General features: G+C 35.7%; 1 protein-coding gene across 1 annotated transcript in view; it reads right to left on the minus strand.

The window, feature by feature from the left end:
- MAP3K7 (mitogen-activated protein kinase kinase kinase 7) overlaps positions 1-19,386 on the minus strand; it is a 35,319-nt gene that overhangs the window by 6,484 nt on the left and 9,449 nt on the right. Inside the window, exons 6-14 of the mRNA XM_015831964.1 lie at positions 18,212-18,336; positions 17,125-17,253; positions 15,582-15,712; positions 14,673-14,754; positions 14,307-14,455; positions 13,559-13,718; positions 10,622-10,702; positions 3,410-3,474; positions 955-1,069 (exon numbers count right to left, since the gene is read on the minus strand). Of these exons, the coding sequence (XP_015687450.1) occupies positions 955-1,069; positions 3,410-3,474; positions 10,622-10,702; positions 13,559-13,718; positions 14,307-14,455; positions 14,673-14,754; positions 15,582-15,712; positions 17,125-17,253; positions 18,212-18,336 (1,037 nt within the window). The remainder of the gene's footprint in view (positions 1-954; positions 1,070-3,409; positions 3,475-10,621; positions 10,703-13,558; positions 13,719-14,306; positions 14,456-14,672; positions 14,755-15,581; positions 15,713-17,124; positions 17,254-18,211; positions 18,337-19,386) is intronic.

The raw sequence follows: 19,386 nt of genomic DNA on the forward strand, positions 1-19,386 counted from the left end.
CATTCGGAAAGTATTCAGACCCCCTTTGGTTTTGTCAATTTTGTTATGCTGCAGCCTGATTCTACAGTTGTTGAAATTCATTTTTTTTTCATTAATCTACACTCAGTATCCCATAATGACAAAGAGAAAACAGAATTTTAGAAATGTCTGTAAATTTATTTAAAATAAAAAAACTGAAATATCACATAGGCATAAGTATTCACACCCTTTGCAACAACACTTGTAGATCAATGAGAAAAAAAAATGAATTTCAACAACTGTAGAATCAGGCTGCAGCATAACAAAATTGACAAAAGTGAAGAGGGTCTGAATACTTTCTGAATGCACTGTAGTTTACCAAGTATATTGAAATATATTTTGTAACAAAAAGTAAACAACTAACTTCAAAATTTGGGAGGTAACTTTGCAGGTTTGCTTAAAATGTCCTTTCATCATGATCCAGCACCATTTGAAAAAGGGCAGACCAGCAGGCAGGTCAGTCCCCTGATAGCATCTGCCTTATCACCTTTCATGATTATGAGCAGCAATGAAACTCTTAAATAGTAGTATATGATGGCACTTGTCATTACTTTTTTGCACTCTATTTACAGGGGTGTGAAGCATACAAGAGCCAAACAAAGATGGTGCCGCTGTAGCAATATCCTCATTTACCCCATGAGAGATGCTCAGCAATGTTTATCAACAACTTTATAGTTACAATCTAAAATTGTAATTTCCAAACCTGGTTAATATAAATTACCGTGTTAATTACCAACACTCCTTAAAGCATTAAATCAGGGGTAGTCAACCTTGGCTCTTTTATGACTCGTGGACTTCAATTCCCAGAATTCCTGTATTATATAGCTTAGCTGGCTCAGGAATTCTGGGAGTTGAAGTCCACGAGTCATAAAAGAGCCAAGGTTGACTACCCCTGCATTAAATGATAAACAACTAAAAGGTCAGGAATTGTTTTACCCGCAGAATCATCAGGGGTCCATGGTAGATTACGAGCAGGCTTTTCCGAGGTTGGTCCCGAGGTAGTGATCATTCTCACACTAGGACTAGATGATCTACTGCTGTTTCTGCTTCCCTGTAGCAATAATTAAAAGTAAACAAACTGTTTACTATTTATGCAAATGAACGACAATACTGTAAATACAAAGTTCTTCTGTAGATTAATTACTCTCACAGAGATTTTGTTATCTTTACCTCATCTAAAAGTAAAACAAAACTGTGATCCAATGGAGACCATTTTAGTGTCCTTCTATTAGTGTCCTTCCATTACAGGGGTGTCAAACTGCCAGCCCGTGGGCTGGATCTGTCATGCTGAAACCGCGCCCACCCTATTGCAGGCAATGGAAAAAAAGTCGCGATACGTCGCGACATGTCACGTGACGTTGCGAGTTTGACACCCCTGTTCTATTAGAACCTCTGCCCAGTATAGTTATGCTTTGTTGCATTTTAAAAACTGTATTATATAGTTAGAAAAAGTATCAAAATGGGGGAAGCAAAAACAAATTCTGGATGTTTTTTTTATAGACTGGTGCTTTCTAGTTTAAAAGGAAGTCGGGCAAGAGGGGACACAATACATAAAACCAAATAAGGAGAAGAAGTGAATATATTCCCCCCCCCTCTTTTATCTGACTTCTAAAAATATGTTTATTCATGGGGAGATATAGTCTTGTAAATAACCTGCAACTAGGCAATAAGGGCTTTTGTAGATTAATGCCAGAAGTTAAAATCAATTCTGGAAACTAACAGGCAAGTAGTGCAGGGCTTGCAATACTTGTGTCACGTACTCTCAGCAGTGACTGCCAGTAGCGCCTGTGCCACTGTATTTTGCATCAATTCAAGCTTCTCATTTTTTTTTAAATGTAGTAGTCGATGATGAGGACATCTAACACAGGTACAGCAATGATAGTGCACCAGCTGAAACTGAGCAAAGGCCCCCCTAGCCATGGCTTCCACTTGCTTGCTTAAACAGAGGCCATGAGTGTGGGAGCAGCACCAAGATGTGGACCTACCTCCCAGCACTAACTCATTAAAAAAATGACTATTATTATGTTCAGTTTGGCCCTAAGTCTTGATACTTGTTTAACACTGCATAAATAAAAGGAACAAGACTTTGAGAAAAAAGTGCCTAATAAGCACTGAAATGAACATGGTACAGCAGAGAAGGCAACATGACAGTCCTATCAGGGGATGATTTACCCAACAGTATGGTGAACTCTACATGTCAGGCATTCAGACTTTTATCTTAAACATCTTTTTCTGTCATCTGAATTGTTGCTACAAGAACTATGGGTTTCTTGGTTTGATTATGTCAGCAGCCACAGTCATTCTAAACTAAAACAGCTTTTGATTAATCTAAGGGCTACTTTCTTAATAAATATAACAGGCTGGCAAACTATGTGAACAAGGTGCTTTGCACCATGTATAAGAATAAACAAAACATTTTTTTCTGAAGCACTAAAATAGCCACGTTGTTTGGAAAGCTTGCAGAGCTGTTTATAAATGTATATGCTGAATCTGATTTCTACTGTAATTTTTATTATTCTTGATTTGCCAAATCAAGGTATCAGGATTTTATGTGCAAATATATGTGCACAGACACTCTCCTATCTTCAATTTAATCCCTTCTCATCATGAAATTACAAAGATCATATCCACATATAATTGCATATATACCCTGGATTCACTCTAAAAATTGCCATTTAAAAATGTACCCACAGCATACGTTTGTATAGAAAAACTGTTTATAATAGAGGTTTTGCCCTTCTTCCCTCAGAGCTTTCATTTTCAATCATGAACTAACACAAATGAGATACTCTGTATGAGATACACATTCATGTAAGAAATATCATTTTGTAACATTTTAGTTTATTTCTTATTTCCCTTAACCACAAAGTCCTAGTAACCTTTTCAATATACATCAATGCTTAATATTTAGCAGTAAAGAAACACAACTGTTAAATTAATCAAAGTTGTAGTTCTAAGCATCCTTATTTGACACAAGCCTCACTGAACACATGTGCATATATTTCAAACAGAGGAAGATCAAAACTTTACTGAATCCAAGAAATACATAGTCCACAACAGTTTGATAACCATAATATCTGGCATTCCAATGTGTAAATAATGTCATTTACTTAGAACTAACTCTTGTATATTTTTCAGTGTATTATTAACAGAATTATAAGTTTGGTAAATGCCAAGCTAAAAGAAAAATGATTACACACACACACACATAGTTAATTTAAATGGACTTCCTATAAAGGAAAGCTTTCAAAATTTACATTATATATCTAGTTCTCCTTAGATATATTTATATATTCCAATTTTTAGATATTCAATTCGACAGGTGACATACAATTCTTAAATTTATAAAATTCAGACAATTTTAAATGAATCGTCCACATTGTGTATTTACCTGGTTGGAATCGGTTCCAGCTACACTAAGATCTTGAATGGATTTGCGCCTCTGCTGTCCGTTACCTGGTAGGATCACAAGGAAAAAGAAACCACTGAATTTACACCAAGTGAGAATGTTGCAAGAGTGTGTACAAATCCAGCAAGGAGATAAAAGAGTCTGTTTGTATATAGGAAGGAGAAGGGAGAGCAGAGACAGCTGCCACACCCACCCACCCAGCTTGTCAACAGAAAGCATATCCTAATGCAATAAATCCTCCATGAATAGCGTCTGCACTTTTCTTCACCATCTTCTGTCAGTTGTGCTTTAACAGGCTTAAATGTTGGATGGGCAAGTGTGGGGGTGGCTTTAGCACTGATGATGACATCTATTTCAAGGGGATTACGTTATGGGGATTTCTCATGCAAGGTTGCCAGTTATATAGTTTCTTTGCTTAATCAATGAAAAAGTGCAGCTTCAACAATGGTTTAGGAAATGCCAATTTGATTTCTGTTCAACTCGTGGAGCTCCTAGATTTCTTATTTGATAAAGAATCCATTGCATTGATTGGATCCAATGTAGAAAGAAATAGCTCTTCAAATCTGCACTGAAGTTTTAAAAAGCTTGCTTTAATTGCAGCTCTAAATAGCATCAAATGTATTAAAAAATGGTCAACAGATCCAAAAAATAAATATTATGACTGACAAGGCAAAGACAACTTTCTTGGTTTGTAGATTTTTATTTTTTTTTGGCCTTTTGGTATTATAATGGTCTTTGTTCTTGGGATGTGATATCAGCTGTCCAAAAAGAAAATACCCCAAAGTTGCAATTAACAGCTGGCATAACACTCTAGACACTTAGTCTTTGAAGACTGTGTTACATAAACAGACCAGTGGCAACTCTTCTAGCAAGGAATTAAATTATGGCTATCATTTGCATGATTGCCCAGTGTCCCTCCTACAGCATTTTACAATGTCCAACCTCTTTTTACTTAACTGAAAAATATTTTTAAAATGTTCTATTTAACTTTTAAAATATGTAAAAACATTTTACATCTTAAACTGAATAGCTTACTTTTTAAACTCATCTATAAATATATCTGTGTAGCTATTTTTTAATTCGAATAAAAAACTAAATGAGATAAAGGGAATGGAAGCTTGAATACCATAAGCAATTAAATCTCTCTCTTTTTTTAAATAAACAGCATGTTGCTTAATATTTTGGAATGTGTCCAATAGATGCAAGAGTGGAAAATATGTTTTTTTCCTTCGTTATCCTCACATCTCTCTGTCCTCTAGAAAATCCTCTCAGATCAAAATGAAGTTTTGCACAAGGGTTCCTCTTTATATAAAACAATAATTCAAGATGGGAATACTCTCAGATCAGGTAATTTTGTACCCAAACAGCAATCAGAAGGGAGTTCTGACCTCCAGGATAGGGTAATACTAATATGAATACTTCCGTGTTGGAAACACTAAAGAGCTTCTGTGGCAAAAGGATTTGCCCAGGGCAGGCATGTCAAACTGCCAGACCGAGGGCCAGGATGCGTCACGCTAAAATCGTGCCCACCCCATTGCCGGCAATGGGGGAAAAGTTGCGATACGTCGCATGACATCACGCGTTTGACATGCCTGGCCCAGAGGGATGACCGTTGCCCAGGGGGATGACCAGTTGGGGGCTCCTTTCACATCCCCACGAAATTGCCCACCAAAGTGGTATCCATTTATCTACTTGTGGTTGCCCACTTTTGAACTGCTGAGTTGGCAGGAGCTGGAGCGTGTGACAGGAGCTCACCCCGCCCCAGGGCAGCAACGGGTCTTGAGCATGAGGCTGCTGATCGTCAGCCCAGTGTTTTATCTTCGTGGGTCACTGTGTCCCTTTCCAGGATGAGGCATTGAAGAGCTACCAGAAGGACAAGATGGGTGGAAAAATGAAAAGTGAAATATTGATGGAATGGGGTATCTCTTACTCTTATAAGCAATCGGTTTAATCAGTGAATTTTCCCTGTTATAGAGTAAGGCTGTGCAGAGCTTTGAAAGTATGAATCGGAGGAGATTTAATCAAATTACTTTTTCAAATGCAGGCTACAAAGTATTTAAGGTGCCATGTTGAGTCAGATGCCCTCAAATCATTTTTGAGAACATTGAAGAAAATTTGGAGAGAAGGGGTTTTTTTTTTTTTGTCCCCTAGTTGTGAGCATGAGCAGCTTTTTACACATTTTTCCGCAAAAGATTTTTGACAGGACAAAATACACAAAATAAGTAGAAAAGCTCAGGGCTTTGCAACTTGTATGAGACTTTAAATTAGGATTATGCTTTCAACTGTGATTTCTTGATTGATTAAAATTGTGTTACTTTTTCACCAAAAGGCTAAAGCAATACATATTATTGACTATATGGGGAAATTTGCATATAGGTTCAGAGTTTTCGAACTTCTACAAAGTATCAAGAAGTATAAAGAAAGACATGTACTCACATTTTCAGGCAACTAAATCAACACCCTCTCCCAAATTTACATTTTTTGATGCATAAAACAATCTTTTATTACAGCAGTAGATCATTAGCAGAGCTATGCAAATGCTCTGCGGTCCTAGCAATTCAGCACGGCCTCAAGGTAACTAATCACTAGTTCATTAACAGATTTACAGAACCTAGCAATTCAGGAAAACCCTCAATTTGTCCATTACTAATATAATAATGATGCCCACAATTACTCATTCTAGAAATAGCTCAGCTGAAATAAATTTGTAAAAAATAGCTGGAATATTCAAACTGAGTTTGGATTAGTAACATTTTTGAATTCAGAGAAACTAAGATAAGGATTGCAGAAAGACTTATCATGCTCACAAAAATAATAAATATTAATAATAGATTAAAATAGAATTTATAAATGAAAGCATATATTTTCATTCAGGAAAGTTGTGTTAAGTGCAGACTGAACTTCTTTAAAGGAGAAATTCAAGCCTACAGAGTGAGTTGAAGCAGGCGGTTAGGCTAAAAGCATTTTCATTGCTGTTAGCTATTACAGGCTTTTGGCAAACAGCTCAAGCACAGCCAAACAAACAGAATATCTATACAGTAAATACTTGTTGCTCCTGAATCAATGAGGAATCTGACTTTGAAAGCACAACTTTGTGTACTATAAACTTTCAATCACATATTGATCTAACTTTGAAACTGATTTTATTTATTTTAATGTTTACCTATTGAATTTAAAACAATGGTATTAATGCATCCAAGATGACTAAAAAATAAATATTTCAAGTCCATCTGTTTGTACTATACAGGGGTAAGAATAGGGAAATATACAGAATTAATGTTTCAAGGCTGACATATTCAGATGGGTAGCATATAAATTTAATAAATAAAACTCATCAGAATTTTGGAGCCTCTTTTCTAAAACGAGATTCCTATACTTTTGGAAATGGTTCCTGGAGTCCCCCCCCCCCCCCCACAAAAAATTGCTTCTGGTTAGGGGTGATGTATATAAAATACTGAACAATTGAACCTGCTAGGAAAAACCCATCAATGTTAGTATCTATAAGTAATCCATGACTTATGATGGCAATTATGACATTCTGTTGCTAAGCGATATAATCATAACGGGTGATTAATCATAATGGCACTCCTTGCAGTCCCAATTGTCATCATTAAGCAAATCCCACGATTGTTAGGTGGGTCGACTTCCTGCCAGCTTCCCACAACTAATTTTGGTGGGGAAGCTGGATCAAAGTTGCAAGTCCCAGATAGCATTGCTGGGGGGGGGGAGGGGGGAAAGGGGGAGGGGGGGGGGGGGGGGGGGGGGGGGGGGGGGGGGGGGGGGGGGGGAGGGAGGGAGAGGGAGAGGGAGAGAGAGAGAGAGAGAGTTTGTGGTAGTGCAGAATAGGCTCAGGGAGGGTGGGTGCACAAGGTCCAAGGAGTTGCGTGAGATTTGGAAGTGTGTGTGAGGGGTGCAGGAGAGATGAATTGCAGTTCAGGGAGAATGCATGAGAGATGTGGTGTGAATCAGATGCATGAGGGTACCAGGAACTATGCAACAGGCACAAGTCAGATGTGTGGGAAGCGTGGTGAGGGCTAGGTAGGGTGTGAAAGTAGGACATTGACTTTCTGAGGAAGCCAGCAAGGAAAGTTGCAAATGGTGATCATGTGATCGTCAGGACTGCAACTGGTCTTAAGTATGAACTGGTTGCCAAGCCCCCAAATCATGATCACAGGTTTGCTGGGTGGAACTCTGAGAACCGGTTGTAACTATCAGTTCAATGCGGTCATAATAGTTGCTAAACAAATGAATGTTAAGATGGGAACTACCTGTATACATACTACATAAGTATGTGTATGTTTGTTTATCTGAGATGGTAAGATACTTCCCTAAAAATTTATGAAAGGGTATATTTATTGTTGAAACATTTCATTTAGAAAAGTTACAAACTACTCGCCAGAGAATTATGATGCAGACCAGAGGTGGTGGTGATCTTGTATCTTGGCCTATTTAAGTATTTGCAGATGTAGACATGTAAAACATTTATATATACATTTTGTAATTTATTTGCTGCACATCATATATTTACTTTGATTTATTAATAATTATTAATTATAATAACATAGCTTCCAATTGTGAAATATTTAATGTATTTACTTCTGAAGATTACTTCTATTCAATTCTAACAATGGTCCTTTGTATTAAAAGTTCTTTGTATAAACTTTTTATGCTCATTTAANCGGGGGCCCCCCCCCCCCCCCCGCCCACACAAAAATTTCTTCTGGTTAGGGGTGATGTATATAAAATACTGAACAATTGAACCTGCTAGGAAAAACCCATCAATGTTAGTATCTATAAGTAATCCATGACTTATGATGGCAATTATGACATTCTGTTGCTAAGTGATATAATCATAAAGGGTGATTAATCATAATGGCACTCCCTGCAGTCCCAATTGTCATCATTAAGCAAATCCCACGATTGTTAGGTGGGTCGACTTCCTGCCAGCTTCCCACAACTAATTTTGGTGGGGAAGCTGGATCAAAGTTGCAAGTCCCAGATAGCATTGCTGGGGGGAGGGGAGAGGGAGAGGGAAAGAGGGAGAGAGAGAGTGAGTTTGTGGTAGTGCAGAATAGGCTCAGGGAGGGTGGGTGCACAAGGTCCAAGGAGTTGCGTGAGATTTGGAAGAGTGTGTGAGGGGTGCAGGAGAGATGAATTGCAGTTCAGGGAGAATGCATGAGAGATGTGGTAGATGCATGAGGGTACCAGGAATTATGCAACAGGCACAAGTCAGATGTGTGGGAAGCGTGGTGAGGGCTAGGTAGGGTGTGAAAGTAGGACATTGACTTTCTGAGGAAGCCAGCAAGGAAAGTTGCAAATGGTGATCATGTGATCGTCAGGGCTGCAACTGGTCTTAAGTATGAACTGGTTGCCAAGCCCCCAAATCATGATCACAGGTTTGCTGGGTGGAACTCTGAGAACCGGTTGTAACTATCAGTTCAATGCGGTCATAATAGTTGCTAAACAAATGAATGTTAAGATGGGAACTACCTGTATACATACTACATAAGTGTGTGTATGTTTGTTTATCTGAGATGGTAAGATACTTCCCTAAAAATTTATGAAAGGGTATATTTATTGTTGAAACATTTCATTTAGAAAAGTTACAAACTACTCGCCAGAGTATTATGATGTAGACCAGAGGTGGTGGTGATCTTGTATCTTGGCCTATTTAAGTATTTGCAGATGTAGACATGTAAACGTAAATATATATGTAAAACATTAAATAAACGACGTGTAGTATATAAATGAAACTAAATAATTATTAATAATTAATATTATTGTATCGAAGGTTAACACTTTATAAATTACATAAATGAAGACTTCTAATGAAGATAAGTTAAGATTGTTACCAGGAAACATAATTTTCAAGAAACATATTTGAAAAATACGAGTAAATTATTTATGTATGCCTAAATTACCAGGACTATACCAAACTATTATTATATTTAGCAATTGCACTCCTGCTATACCTAAAAACTATCTGTCTGCTCTGTCTGTCATCTGCCTGCCTATTTATCTCCACCCACCCACCCAAACGACCACCTACTTATCTACCTACTTACCTACTAATCTACCAATGTACTGTACTTATTATGTTTGTCTTTCAGTCAAATTTATATGATTGCTCAACTCTGGATGGTGTACATCCAAAAGACTCTGGATGGTGTACATTAAAAACAGTGTAATACTGAAACAAAGAAAAATAACAATATATGTCTAGGAAACATTCAGACTAAAGAATCCTGTAAGATTCTCACCATCCACCTTAATCCAATGGCTGGGGAAAAAAGCCAGGTTTTTAGGGAGTTTGCTTTTCAAACAGGAATAGACTGTCCAAGAAAACTCTTAGATTGTGCCCCAGTCCCAAATGGGGACTGGACAAAAACCATAATCTACTACTCAGGACAAAAGATGGAAAACATCTGGGATTAGGGGCACTAATAGTTAAAGTTATGTGCTCTTGCTGGATTGAACGTGAGTCTATTCTTGCAAATCTAGATCTTCATAGCTTCCAGACAGTAGGACAGAGATTGATTTTATCACGTGGATAGCCAGGGTCAAGATGTACAATTGGGTGTCATCAGGATATAGATACCTGATCCAAAAATGACGGATGACCTCACCCTATGGTCTCATGTAGATGTTAAACAGAAGAATGAAGTGCACTGAACTCTGAGGACTCCACAAATAAGGAGCCTCGGGTTCTATTTTGCCTCCTTTCCAACACCAACTGGAATTGCCCACAAACAACAAACCAAAAATCACTATACATTCCCACAGGAAATTCAGAAGGATACCATGATTAATGTTATTGAAAATTAAGAGATCAAAAGAAACCAAGATGGAGGCATTGTCCTTTCCCAGTTCTATCAGAGGCCACTGACAAGCCTGTTCAATGTCTCTGTGTACACGTCACATGAAACCCAAGTCACTCTAAATAATCCTTTTCCTTCAAAGCTCTCTGGAGCTCCAGCCTGATCACACTCTCAATATCAGAGGAGAAAAAGATCAAATCTTTTTACACTGAAACCCTCCCCCCATCTTGCTACATATTTGTTCATAATTATGAAAGATAATTATTTTTGGCCAGTGAGTAATCAATCACCCAGGAACAGGAGCAAAAAGTATTTAAAGGTTTAGTCATTACTCCAGCATCTGTGTCAATAGATTCACACAGCTGGCATGCAATACCTGGTTTGATGATCTCTGGGACATCCAGAATGTTGCCAAATGAAGCAGTTTTACGATGGCCTCGTTTAGGTTTGGAAAAGGCTGAAAAAACATATATACACATACAATACACATGCAAACGACTATAATGGTAACACAAATCATTCAGAGTAGAACTGCTATTTTATAAATTTAATTTGGTTAAACTCATGCAAACAAAGGACATGCAGACTGAACTGCATAGCTTTCCATTCATGCTTAAAACAGTAAAGCATTTGTTAAGAGCAACATTCATAACTAGGATCAGCAATATAACAAAATACATTATTAGTTATAGTTAGAGACACAAAATTTAAATGAACAGAGGAGAAAGAGTAACAAGGAAACAACAAACCCTAGCTATGAGCGACTAGAATTTTTTACTGACTGCCCTGTAAATGTATATTATATACATAGAGATAGCTTTTCACAGTTTGGGAAGCAAAATAAATGTAGTTAACTAATGTAACTCAACTTCTTTTTAAAAAAACCAAAATGTAAGCTACATACAGTGGTTCAAATATTTTGAGTATAAATTTCTGAAAAAAATTGAAAATGATTACATTCAATATTTTTGGCATTTTAAATGTAATCTAATTTGTTTTTCTTGTGAAAGAGGCATAATCAGCCATGGCCATAGCATTAAGGATAGTATCACATAATTAATAGATTTAGGAAAGAGTACACATAACTGCTAGAAGTAAACTCTGGAATTAAATACAGCTGTTAATGATACCAGTTAACATAAAAAGATATACAGAAGAGTTGATGTTTAAACATTAAATTAGAACCTGTTCCAGATTAGGCAAATGCCATCAATATGGCAACTGATAAAACATCTCCTAAGGGAGCCCTAACATGACCTACTAAGAACCCTTTTTTCTGGGCAAGGTTGTTGAACTGGCGGAATGGATCTGAATAAAGATTCTGGACCCTTCAGTTAAAGATATAAGGTGAGTTGCTTTACTCTCAGCGATTTGTAAAATAACACACAAGTGAGATTTGCTTCTTCCACTGGTCTTTTAATATAATATAATTTATTCTTAAAATATTCCACCTACAATATTTTTTTATTTATTTGGCAAATCTGAGCATGTTTTTATTAGATAAGCAGTATTCAAGAAACTTGTTTCCTCACGGATTTATATGAATATAAATCCTTTATGTGGAAATTTCTCCTATTAATTATGTTACTTGTTTATGTTGCCAAAACTGTCCAATCTTAACACTAAAATACTGCTTTTCATCTTCACTATCTATATACCACCAATGTCAGAGGTTGGTGTCAAAATGAATAAGAAACCAGAAACAGTTCCAGTATATATGCTATATTTTTCTTAGTGAGTAGTCACATCTTTTATATAAATACTTTACAACATAGGTAAAAGATAGTTGAGATATTTAACAATAGTCTGGGAGCCACAAAATGTGCCAATGCAGTTGGACTTCTGATATGAAGGGGTGGGGCCAGAAATATATATTTTTTGGCTTTTCTTTAATTTTCACTTCTCTGAAACCCACTTGTTTTCTCATTCTTCAAAATATTATATTTTCTCCTTCTTCCCATTCAGCAGGCTGACTTGGGAAGGTTGGATCATTTAATTTTGCCCAATTCAATCAATTACAAACAGGATTTGATTAAGAGATGCACCTGATACAAAGATCACTGGTTGATTGCTCAGGAATGAAGTATGAAGACATTCTAAGTATTTATCCACTACTGTTACGCTTAGAATAAAAAAAAAGACTAAATCTCAGTGATAGACATTTAATTAACCTCTAGAAAGTTTGGCCAATAGTTCATTAGACATAAACAACAGAAAAATTACTTCATAAAAAGAAATGATTGCTTATTCAGGGCACATTAATAGATTTTGAATGTCAATCATTGTCTAGCATTTAAAATACACTACACAGATTGATAAGACTATTATTATAAACTAATTTTGATTTTTGTTATTGATATGATAGCCTGTAATTTTGAGCCTTATTAACATTATAGCCATCTTATTAAGGCATGTTTATGCTATAATAAATTAACATTAGAAATACATAGCTCTTAAATTGAAAGAAATTGATAAAATCGTCTTATAATGGTACACTGTCTAGAGTCACTTCTTGTAATGTAGGCAGCCATATAAATTTGATCAGGCAGTTGACAAATAATAGTGAAATATGACCAACCATTTGCAAAACTAAAAATGTTATACAAAAACCATAATCTAGTACTCAGGGACAGAAAGAATGTGGAAGTAGAAATATCTTACTGATGCAAAAAATAGAAAATTTTAGTGCCCAAAAGGACAGGGACCGGTGCCATAGAGAAAGGTTTTTCCATGGACCAGAGGGGGTATGGTTTTGAATACTGCCTGCATCCCGAGGATGGAGTTTTGCTTGTTTGTGCAGCCCACTTGCTGGCATGCTGTGGACCGGAGGTTGGGGACCCTTGTATTATACTACAGAACATAAGCACTCTAGTACCATCGTTATTTTCTAATATAATTCAAACATATACTTTCTTCAAGCATTTTGATTTTGCTTATTTCTGATGGGGCAAAAATGAGATTTGGCATTTTGGAATGTTACCCCAATCTTTGCCTTAAACTCTGTTTTTTTTCCCCCCATCAAGTTTCTGGTCTCTGGCTCTCATCATTTTGTTTCTGTGACACTGGCATTTAAAGGAGAATGCTGTAGTCTTAAAAAAACGTTATCTGGTTTGCAATTCATATTTCAACTTTGCAACAACTTAATCTCCTTTGAGTCTGACTGCTTTGTTTTGGAGAGATGTGATGTTATGGGGTGGCAAGTTTTTGTGGCAACAGCCATGGACTGTAGCTATTGTGCAGGAGCACAATATGCTCTCAAAATGCCAAAGGTGCTCCTAAAAACAATTGGGAAGTTTAAAAATAATACCTTTACCTGCAGAAGCAGGAATTCTTGCTTCAATTTCTGACATGTCAGCACTCATTCGCTTGCCTTCTCCTGAAACATGAGTTGACTGTGGTCGCCCACGAACATCTGACAAGCTCTCCACACTACTACCACGAGACGGAGGTAAACTCAAACGGCCCGATTCTCCCTGTAAAAACAAATAATTGTACTGATTAGAAGAGCATATTTAGAATATTTTTCTCATTTTTAATACTGAAAATGTTATGAAAACCTATAAATATAACAACATAGGAAGAGAAAAGCTGTAAGAAACCTTTCAACATTTTGCAAAAACTACATATCATCACAAAAAACCTGTGCTGATATATACTGTCTTTTTTTATTCTAAGCTTTAAAAAAAGTCATGAAGATTCTTAATATCATTTATACCTGGGGCAAATCATCTTCTGCTTGTAGGGGTGGCAGGTTTTTTTTAACATGTTATTTTGTTGCCAAAAGGATCACGATGGATAAAGCAAAGTTTTGGTAATGTTTTTGAAATGGGTGAAGTTACGATTTCCTTCTGTGTTTTGTGGGAATCTGAAGAAGGTTTGGGTGGCTAAGGCCAAATAACAATAGTAGATAGGAGGTTACCAAAATTATGACAGTCTATTTTAAGGATGGAAAATGATATTTGAGGGTGCCATCCTGCTCACAACTTTATAAATAAAGGATTATCATACCATTTTGCTTCTAAATAAATTATCTCAAGTACAAATTTCTTCATTCTTACCACCTGCTTCGCTGAATTTTTCATCTGTTGGGCCAGTTTTGTTTCCAAACGTTTAATGGTGTCATTTGTAGCAGTTCCTTGAAAATCATTTGCTTCTATGTTGATATCACTTTTGTTACTGGTGTTTGTGGAAGTCATGTCCATAAATGAACCTATGATTTTTAAAAATATTTTGGTTAAATTATGATTATGTGCTTTTAAAAAACTGCTAATATTCTCAATGTCCCCATAAACGATAAACACGGACAAATCTCAGCTCTGCAGCCCTGTAGCTTCTTCCACTAACAACGTGTTTTCTTGGGAGTAAAAGGTTATCTTTCCTGGCTTAAAATGTATGAGTTTGATATCTGAAACATATAACCTGATTACCTGTACTAGTAGCAGAGTTGCTTTGGCCTTCATCAGAATACTGACAGGGATACTGTAGAGGTTCATCAGCTCCTGGAAAATACTGCAATGAAAGAAGAAAATATTAACAAAATCTTGTAACTTTCCTTATTACAAGGACCAGTTTTAAGAAAAGTACCTAAAAGCTGATATGCTCAATTTGTTTCCAAGACAATGCTGTAAGTTGTGATTTAATCAATGAATTTATTATTTAATAATTATAACATGAAAGCAATTACCAGGATAAGCAATTACCAAAAGGTACTTAATAACAAAAAGGGCTAAAATATTATTACTTTTGTTTTTAAATCAAATGCAATTTTTCTTTCATCTATAGCACTGAAAAAAATGATATTTATTGTATCAATAAAAATACACTCTTCTTCTAGTATGGCTACAATGAATTAGACATTTCTGTTTCTCTACAAATGAAAAGCTTCATTTGAACAAGGGGATCTCTGGTTAATTTGCCTATCTAACCAAAATCATTTTATTTTTCTGGCTTTTTAAGAAGCCACACTTTTAAACACTTTTTTGGATTATAGCACCAGAAGTACACTTAGTTAAACAAAATCCATATAACGCTTGCCTGTTCTTCTTTTAATATTATTTCAGAGTAATTCAGCGTATTCCTCTTTACAATTATGTCAAAGAAAGAAAGGGCAGGAATAAGAAAACAAGTCTGACTTTGGAACAAAGCACTAGATTGTGTTTTGTTTTGTGGAAAGTTTGTGTTAATTATTTTAGGTCCCTCAGAAGGCCATGAAAGATTGCCTTCTTTCTACTCACTTCCAAAAATTTGTTTTCACTCTATCAAATTCAGACCTTCTATTTTACATTTCTTCTAGAAACCAGTCTATTTCAGCAATATTTAACATTTAAATATTATACCTGCATCAAGTGTGTCATTATTTTGACTATTTCCTCCATGGAAGGTCTCTGTGAAGGATCTTTAGACCAACAGCGAGTCATTAAGCTCTCAATAGGTTTGGGTAAATTTTTTATCAGTGGTGGCCGTGTACCTATTAAAAATATGCAATGTTTATAAACAGTAACATTTTAAAGAATTATATGCATCTCCAAAGAAGTTATTTGGCTCTAATTTTACTGAACTAACCTATCCTTGAAGACTTAGGACAATAAAATATTTTGTAAAGGCTATTCTGTTTCCCTTTCCCACTTTACACATTAAAACGTGTCATAATCCTGAACATAAAAAAGTATTTTACCCCTTTATTGAATATGAGTACTACTTCTTTTCTGATCAAAGGTTTTGTTTTAAACTTGACTTGAAGTGTAAGTTTACTCGTTTACGACCTGGATGAGATTTGATCGTCACGAACGTTACGAATTGGAAGTCAGTAACAAGCTGGTGTTAAGAATAACGACCAGGTTGATCTTAATTACTTTCATCCTCAGACTATTACTGACCTCTTTATATTTTGTGTACTTGTTATGCATTCTTTTTCAAACTGTTACTCTCATATATGAAGAACAAAAATAAGAACAATATGACTATATTATAATATTGCTATATTATTATATCAGGGGTAGGATATAAGCACTACATTTCAAAACATTAAAGTATTTCAACCTTGAAGCAAGATGAATTTGTGTTCCATAGCTTGAGGAAAAATAGTTCTGTCCTATCTTCAAAAGAAGGCAGTTAGACTGCTCTGGCTGTGCCAATATTATGAATATGCTGTTTTCTCCCTCAAAATGTTTCTAGTTTAACCAATAGAGCAGTAGGGGACTGGCTCCATCCCTGCCATTATTGGCTGATATTGGCAAAGGTGATAAAGGAAGAACACATGGTAGTTATAACAAATACCAACCCATCTATTTTTGTAATCTTGGAATGAATAAAGAGGGCACTATTTTTATAAATGAGGATTATTTGCTGAGCCAGTTAGTCTCCTCAAGGGAGATCCAACATGGACATGTACCAATGGAAGATTTTGGATAAGGCTGTTTTGCCTCAAACTCAAAACAAAAGCCAGTTTCTGTTTTGTTCCAATCCTTATAAAAAAGTCTTCCTTTTTATATTTAGCTCTCCCCAGTCTATACAAAAGCATGAAGATGGGGTATTAAGTAAAATAACAAGAGGCAAGAAGAGGGGCTTATTAAACTTTAGCCTTTGCTTTCTATGAAACTGAGGCAAAAAAAATAACTCAAAACAATCAGATTTGCCACCAATATGTCTAGAGTGGCTTTTCAGAAGACCACTGAGACCTGTCGGTTTCCTCAGGTATTAGGGCAGGATGTTAAGGCAGCCCCTATATCTGTTAGCCAAAGTTATGTATTGAAGATGGGGGAGGCAAACAAATATATTAATGCCCTTTTTTTGCATCAGCACATTTAGAAAATCAGTGGCAAAATTCAGCGGCAAATATTCCACAAAGACACTTGTTCTTCACTTAAAATTTCAGCTTACCATTATGAACTGCCCACATGATCCGGAAAGCAGGACCACCAATCTCATCAAAAGGTTTTCTGCGAGTAATTACCTCCCAAAGAATAATACCCCAGCTGAATACATCACATTTTTCACTGTAATTGCTACCTGAAAAGGATCATTTATACATTTTTTTAAAAAAAACCTAACAAGATTATAGGTGTTCTCTTAATTATAATAAAAAAGTAAATTAATCTGGTTGTAACCAATTTTATAACTGATTCTTCAATATACTATAAAACAGGTTGATTTAAACATGTGCTTTCTAACAGAATACATATGGTGTGAATCCAGTGACTTACATATTCATGCACATGTTGTTCAATGAAAAACCATCTCTATTTTTCTTCAATTGCACAATGTGTTTCATAGCATCAAACCTCAAAGTACAAGAAGAGAGGAACTTTATGATCATATGTGACTGACTGCCACTACAACCCTGTTTTATAGTAATACTGAATGCAATACCCCTTATACAACTTTCACTTGATTTAAATTTTATATCAATTAACTTATTAATAAAAAAAGTTTGAAAAATGTTGATTTCAAATATCTTATTTGATATTTTCTAGTATTTATTTTTTAGTTTTCTGGTATAAGAATTGAATTTTTCTTAATAAGAATATTACTTGTTTGAAACAAACCGGAAAAAATATATTTACTTTTTAGAATTTAGCCAAAGGCACTTCAGTGCTAATGAAAGTTTGTAATTCAATAGTTTTGAGCAAGTATAATATTTCTATTCAATGACTATAGGGCTACATACATGTGTACATTACAACAGAAACAGATTCAATACTTCATATAGAAGTCATTCTATTCCAATTATATACTTTAAATTAGGATTCTTAAACTGCATTAATTTAAATGGTAATCTTTCAACAATTTAAGTCACATCATAACTAGACAGTTGACTGTGTCTTTTCTAATGGCTTCTGAAATACCTTTATAGACAACAGGGAAAAGTTCATCTGCACCAAATGAATCTCTGTACCAAAATTACTACAAAAATTACTAATGCTCATAATACACGAGAATGGTAGTAAGTTTCAAATTACTTTGTTACCTTCAAAAACTTCAGGTGCCATCCAAGCGGCACTGCCCTTATTATTGGTCATGTGAGTCTGAATATCACAAGCTGTACCAAAATCACATATTTTTAAAACAGTCCCTCCTGCCACCAAGAGCAAACTGTAAATCAAATAGAATTTAATTACAGTATGTATTTTGCCAACAGAAATAGAGAAAATATTCTCTAAGCAATTTATGCACAGTGTCTGTAGATTTAATATACAAAAGTGAAAAGTAAGACTTTTACTGTAGTAATTAAAAACAATATATTTCTTTTTAAAGGGCATAAATAGACAATCTTTGTTAGTAATTTGTAAAAATAAAGTCAGAAAAGTGAATTTGGGAAAACAGAGGTCAACACTGAAAAAATTACCTTGTGATTTAGTGTCATAAGAGAAGGGAATTTTTATTCTATTGTGCAACATAATCAAATTGAATGGAGCTAAATTATACCCATTTGTTACTGAATGCAAAAACAAGTAACTGCAATGTATCAAGATCAAGACTGATTTTACAGGAACAACTATTTTTCTCCATATCTAGTTTTAACCATTCATTCAGTCATTCATTCAAGAAAATGTATATGCTGCCCAACTCATTCTCAGTGATCCTGGCTGGCTTAGATATAAAAAAACAAAAAAACAATATAAAAACAATAAAAAAGCAATATCCCCCTTTCAGTGAGAACACCCCACCCGGCGACAATGAGTCATTTGATAGGTCCATCCCACTCTGTTTAAAAGAATAATTTCATATTTTATTTTACCCTGCTTTTAATTTGGTGAGCGACACAAAAATATGTCCAAGGGATTTATCCGAGTACTAAATATAATAATAAAAATGTATTTCACAAACAAGGTAACTTTGCTTAACAGATCAGATGCCCATTGTTTTTAACAATCCAGGCCAAAGTATAAACCTGAACTTTATCATAGTGTTTCCTTTGTAACTAATTACAAAGGAAACACTATGATATGGCGGGAGCAGAGGACCATATCGGGTTCTGGGAGCACGCACACGCTGCTTACAAGCTTGCGGGTGCTCCGGTCCTCAGGACTCTACTCGGTCTCCAGGGATCTTAGACCCTCGGGCCCGGGATCACCGGCTGATGTTATGCAATGCCAGGTCCGTGGTAAACAAGGCCCCCCTCATTCAAGATCTTATTCAAGA

The sequence above is a fragment of the Protobothrops mucrosquamatus genome, unplaced genomic scaffold (genome assembly GCF_001527695.2).
Source record: "Protobothrops mucrosquamatus isolate PMUCROS unplaced genomic scaffold, P.Mucros_1.0 scaffold_292, whole genome shotgun sequence".
NCBI lineage: Eukaryota > Metazoa > Chordata > Lepidosauria > Squamata > Viperidae > Protobothrops > Protobothrops mucrosquamatus.